The 6,444-nt window shown below is 35.5% G+C and overlaps 1 protein-coding gene across 1 annotated transcript; it reads right to left on the bottom strand.

The window, feature by feature from the left end:
- Nucleotides 1-3,276: 3,276 nt before the first annotated feature.
- Nucleotides 3,277-5,493, bottom strand: LOC140877462 (glutamate receptor 2.8-like). The gene is made up of 2 exons (XM_073280997.1): nt 4,552-5,493; nt 3,277-4,431 (listed from the first exon to the last, which is right to left on the bottom strand). The coding sequence occupies exons 1-2, from the start codon at nt 5,491-5,493 to the stop codon at nt 3,277-3,279; spliced, it is 2,097 nt and encodes a 698-aa protein (XP_073137098.1).
- Between the last annotated feature and the right edge of the window lie 951 nt (nt 5,494-6,444).

Below are 6,444 nucleotides of genomic sequence, written 5' to 3'. Positions count from 1 at the left end.
GTAAATTTTTTCCAACACACTGGATTGCAGGAGAGGTGTTGCGCTCGGGCGGTAGTTTATTGCAGCTCGAGTGCTCACAATAAAAATTATTTTAACTAAATTTTATCCAAAAATAATAATCGGATCATAAGACCTCGCCTCGCCGTGCCGGCCGCGCGCGTTTGTTTCATCGATTAGCGTCTTGCCCTTTTACAAAACATCCGGTTCCCTAAAAGGGGCCAATACCATAAAACAAATTTGGGTTATTTAAGGAGTCAAACACATTGGAATTGTTCTAATGTGGGACAAACCAAAACAAGTTTTTTCTTCAATTTATTCACCAAATTTGAATTTATTTCAACAATTTGGACAAGCCTTTTAAGCTCATTTCAAGTCAAGCCTTCCAACAATTCATTCAATATTTATGTTTTTCCAACACATTCCACCAATCCTAATATTATCGTTCACACCAATGGACAATCTTAAATAAGATGAGTTGTCTGGAGTCAACTGAATATGTACGGTAGAACTAGTAAATTAGTAATCACTCGATATTATATATGGTAAGAAGTCAAAGAATACTTCTTGAATTTTCGCGTGGAAACCACTGCGAAATTCCTTCCGTGCGGTGCTGAAAGGGATTATTATATGCTACACTTGGAGCACTTCTCCTCCATGATGTGGTCAAATATCAACCATTGGATCATCAAGAAATATGTCAATTTTCATAAAAATATATGGGTTACACGTGATCTAATGGTATTGAATAGGGGGAGAAACACTCCCGGTATAGCATATACTAACCCTGCTGAAAGTAATGTGGGGAATAATAAATAGGGGGAGAATTATATTTTTGAATCCTTTCATTTGTTTTTTTTAATTTTTTTTTTGTTAATGGTGAAATTATATTTTCAGCTATATAACTTTCAAGTTTTGTTTATTTTTGGTCTTGTTAGAGTGACTTTTCAATTTTAGTCCTATAACTTATATATTGTTTTCATTTTCGATTTTTTTAACTTGTATTTTCTTTCATTTTCGGTACTTTTATAACCGAAAAAACCGAAAGAATCTGATTATGAAAGATCAAAATTAAAAACAACATACAAGTTAAAGGATAAAAAATGAAAACAATATACAAGATATAAGGCTACTAATGAAAATTGATCGTAATATGACTAAAAATAAAAAAAAACATGCAAATTACAGGACTAAAAATAAAAATTCACAATTAACATGATAAAAATAAAAAAAAAATATTAATAACAGGACTAAAGATGTGATTTTCACGATAAATAGGAATAAGCTCCAAGATAAAATAGTAATAACGATTTATATAATTTTCTTTCGACGGTATAGATTACTTTAGTATTGACATCAATGTCCTAAAAGAATTAGGATAATGTGTTCAAACGTTTTTTTCCCTAAAGCTCTAATATAATATTATAGACATAATCTATTTTATTGGTGTGACTTTGCAATACCGATCTCACTTTCTGCTCGATTCCTGATCTTCAGCATTCGGCGCCAAGTGGGAGAAACATTCTGCATGAGACGCACCGCAACAAGTGGTGTGACTTTGCAATATCGAGCATGTAAGTATTTGCTCTAGATGGAATCTACGGTTCTGAACCTGAACCAAATTTTATGGAAAAGGTCGTCCCGAATATTTAAGCCGACGAATACCCAGACCACCTTCTGAGATCGGGATACAGATCTTCTCCCAGACTATCCAGTGAATTTTCCGCTCCCCTGCCTTCAGATTCAGAACCGTAGATTCCATCCAGACTATTTGGCACACAACATTTCAAATTAATGCAAGAATGTTCCCGGAGGTTTCAAGACCTAGAAAAGTTAGATAGGCATGGAGCATAGGATGTAATCGCACTTCTTCATCTTCACCATTTCCACACTTTCTTAGATTTTCCTTGCAAACCTTGCTTACTGTAATCGCATTACGTACATCTACTCACCATTAAAATTTTAGGATAAAAAATGGCCGCACAAACACCAGTCTACCTCGCAAATTCCCTAGTCGTCGATTTATAATAATTAAGTTTATTCTCTAAAAGATGATGTTATATCTGCCATATTCCGAAACCTTGAGTCATCTGGACTCAAGGGTTTCTTGTTCTCCTTGACTGATATCTACATTCCAGAGCTGATGAAAATCTATGAAGGCGTAAATAGGGACGATGGTAAAATCCAGATGAATGTAGAAAACTAAACACTAATGTTGGATAAAGTTTACTTTTCTGGATTGTTAAATGATGCCAACTGAAGGTATCTGTTGAAACATTAATAGTTTTGGTATTGACAAATGATATAGAAAAAATCATCAGGCGACTGAACTTGTCCATGACTGAACATATATTAACTACTCAACTAGATGAGTCAACTACAATTAGCCAACTAGTTCACAAGCTAAATTGGATAAAATGACAACTGGATTAGCCGAGCTATTCAATCGAGCAGAGCGAGACTGAAGAAATTGAAGAAAACTGATTGAAGCTCAACTGAATTATGTGGAAGCATGACCATATATTGGATAAGGAATGCAGATGCCACAAGAAAATATTAGTTTTTTTTTTTTAAAAAAAAAAAGATATTGCAAAAATAATCAAGAACAATTATTGAATATGATTAGTTTTTTAAAGATACCAATGTAAAAACATTAAAAAAAAGTAGAAGCTAAAAAGAAACACAACATTGTTTCTAGTTTTTGGTTAAAAATTATAGAAGTTAAAGTAAAAAACATATATTCAAAAATACTTTGAGGTTGCGCTTTGATGGAAGTACTACTTCCAATTCATGTGCATTTTTCGATATTTTATGGTTAAAAAAGAAATAATATATCAAATTTAAATTCATGTACTACTTATTTACACATTAGTTATATAAAATAAAATGAATTTCAAATAACTTTCATTATTGAGTGGACTTGAAATATATCTTAATTAACATAAAATATATATAAACATTAAAAGAGTAATTTTAAGTTTACGGTGTTACTTTTATAAACAACAAAAATACATTTGAATGTGTATGAAATGTATGGATTTGAAATCATTTATTCCAAGCACAACCTAAATCACTTTCACCAAAGTAAAATCTAGGGATTAAATTTCTTATTCACAAAGCAATACAAATGAGTATGAAACCAGCAAGCATTCGGACATGAATTAAAGCTATGGTTTGCATTGTACAAATTCGACATTTGAGTTGGGCACGAAACGCGAATGATAATAGTTTTTGGAATGAAATAAATACAGTTGATAAGAAAACTTGCCAACACTCTTCTCACGTGGAGCTGATTATTCCATCCATTTTATCATCGGGGACTACTGTACTCGTAGGACGTAAATTGGGTGATACATTTCCCCATTCTTCTGATCTGTCCCTAAAGGATTTAGGGTCTCTTTCGTCAAAATGCTTGCTAATCGCTACAACTTTTGACCAAACTGTATTGTCAGAGCTCCAAATCCTCTGAACAAACTCTCTGTTCTTGTAAAGATATGTGGTAACAAAAATGGCAAGACAAAGTGTTGTGAGACCCCCCGTGATTGCAAAAAGTACGGAGAAACTTTCCAACGTCATTTGAGTTTTCCTAGGGAGGTCACTATCATCAGATATCGGGCCACTTGTCTTCCAATTTTTCTCAATTTTAGATATCTCGCCGTTTTCTATCAGCCGAATTATTTCCATAGAGACATCAGCAACCAACGGTGAGCCTTTTGGAAAAGCAAAGGCAAATCCATCGGTTGCAAAGATTTGGCCAACAGTTGTGTAGTCATCGCCATATATGTTTAAGAAAAGTTCGGCATATGGTCGCACAGCGAACAAGGCTTCGATGCCATCATTTTTGCTTCCTTTAGACAAGGCCTTTACACAAAGATTTGCAGTTTCGCAAGGCTTGATTCGGGACTCGTGGAATCCCAACTCTATCAATAAATTGCATATGAAAGAGCCATTGCGACATCCTACATTAATGTCTGTTGTTCTCAGTTTTTCCGCGTAACCACTGTCTGAAAGCCTTCGAACCGTTAGATTTGCTGAAAGGCTTGCCGTAAAGGTGGAAGTCAGTATGAGCACCACAAACATCCAAACTACCACAACCAATCGAGCTAAATTGCTCACGATTTTTTCGCTGTGTGCGAATACCAATGACATGAAAGGAAAATAGAAGATCATGCCGGCGTGTTGGGCGGGGAGTCCTCTGTAAGCATTGTTAAACTTATGTTCAAGAATCCAGAGTGCTGCACCAGTGAAAAGGAAAAGTGCTATAGAAGTTAGCCAGAGTTCTCTACTAAGGGGCGTCACAAAAATCCATTTGTCATTAAAGTCTACACGTTTAACTATAATGGTAACTCCTCCAGCTGTGAATGGCAGAGTGAAGTCCACATATTGTAACCGTTTGGATGTGATCGTGATGTCACCAACGACCGCATCAAAGTTCTGAAACAATTAGAAATATATATATATATATATATATATATATATATGATAAGGGACATATAAATCAAGTTTCAAGTACTGCATCTAGCTAGCTAATGAGTATTAATTAGAGTTGTGTACCCCAAGATAAATTTGGCGCGTGAGGTCATCGTAACTTCCTGCACTAGAACCATCAGACTTTTGAAATACATCATACTCGAATGACACGGCATATGGCAAATTTTTCATGGCAGTCTCAAATATTTCTTTATAGCATCCAATAAACGTCGAAGCATTAGTTTCAGGGTCTTTTACCACTTCAAAAAATTCCTTAAAACCAGATCTTACTGGCACTCCAACTCTAAGCTTCTTACCACTGACCGGAACTTCCCATCCGCGTGGTGCAACCGTAGAATATCCAGGAAATATAACACCTGTCAACGTCTTATTACTTGTCTCGTTCTGGTTTCTTTCGATTAAGATTCCTTCAGAAGTTGTCCATACACCTACCTCTCTCTCCCCCTTTCCAACTACATTTAGTATTTGGAAGGATGATGGCTCTAGTTGTCCTTCAATGAGATGGAACTTCCCACCAAAACCTTGAAATGTAACCCTCAACAAGGCTTCAAGAATTTTGGGTCCTGTTTGTGATACTTCAATAGTGAATAAATTCTTCAAATTAATAATACTCGTGTTGATGATATGCGAAGAAGCTAGCTCCCTAGCTTCAACTCTTTCAGCAGCAATAGCTAATGCCCAAAATGTATCATACGCCCACAAACTGTAAAGGCTCAGCTCAGCTTGAAAAGCATCAGGATTATCTGCAAGGAACTTCCGTTTCCACCTTTTAGCCAAAGAGTTGAGTTTCCTAGATCTCGGAATCAAAGGCTTAACTCCAAGAACGCCTTGCATAGACTCCACAACATGTGAATCCAGTGAGTAAAATAAGTCCATTACCCCACTTGTTACGATCCATGCATAGCCTTCACTCATCATTCCTGCTTCTTTTACTTTTACAAATAGCTTGGAAGCGAGAGAAGTTGAAAGGTGCACCACAAAAACCCTCGTTTGCATAGTTTTCATCTTATATAGCTCTTGCAGTAGAAAGTCATCAGTTGATGTCAGAGGGATGACGCTTCTGTACAAAACTCGAGCATTGACATCTTGAAATGCAATAGCCAGATGTGAAACTAATATCCCATTACCATAATCCGAATCTTCATATACGAGAACAACTTGATTCCAGTTAAAGCGTCCGACTATCGCAGCAATAGCACCTACCTGAGCTTCATCGCTCAGACCTGTTTGAACGAAAAACCGAGATCTAGGATGAAGATAAGGACTTGTACAAGAGAAACAAATGATAGGAACATTTGCTTTATCTCCAAGACCAATCACAAAGCTTGCTTGTGAAGAATTTTGAGGACCGATGATTGCATCAACTTCAACATCCTTCAATAGACTGAGAGCTGCAGCATCCATCAAGAAAATATGTGCAATGAGTAAAACATCGACGAAATTAGAGGGTCAAATATTGTATTCGAGAATTTTAGGCCATGCATGGTATTATAAGAATCAGAGCACTCCTAACCTTGTTGCATTTTTCGTGTTTGGTTTACTGCAGGAATGAGGGCCCTCCATCTAAATAGGGATTATTTATTTCTATTTCTCCATTTTATTGGTTTAATTAATTAACGAGTTCAGCTAGCATTGCGTTTATTTATCTTTCATAAATATTATATTTTAACCTAATTAAATATTAACCTAACATGACGACGGTGATGAGGACGATGATGATGATGACGATCAATACTATATTATTAAACTTGATCATATCATACTAAGATACCGTTTGGTATCATGGATGAGATGTACGATACATGAATAAAAACATGATGAGATGTGGATAAGCAATACATAGATATGAATAATATGTGGTTTTGTATGTTTTTTATTTTGTAGGATTATTGTGTTTATTCTCTTAATCATCATTGTCAATTTCACACAATTTCACTCATCCTCCACTAATACCAT

This window comes from Henckelia pumila, chromosome 2 (assembly GCF_033568475.1).
Source record: "Henckelia pumila isolate YLH828 chromosome 2, ASM3356847v2, whole genome shotgun sequence".
Lineage (NCBI taxonomy): Eukaryota > Viridiplantae > Streptophyta > Magnoliopsida > Lamiales > Gesneriaceae > Henckelia > Henckelia pumila.
The sequence above is the reverse complement of the archived record's forward strand: the minus strand, read 5'-3'. Positions and strand labels throughout refer to the sequence as shown.

What these genes read in the sequence shown, in the direction of transcription:
- LOC140877462 (XM_073280997.1), bottom strand. Translation starts at nt 5,493, where the DNA reads ATGAAAACTATGCAAACGAGGGTTTTTGTGGTGCACCTTTCAACTTCT. An exon ending in CGCGCCAAATTTATCTTGGG is followed by an intron (nt 4,432 to 4,551) that starts GTACACAACTCT and finishes TAATTGTTTCAG; the next exon opens with AACTTTGATGCGGTCGTTGG.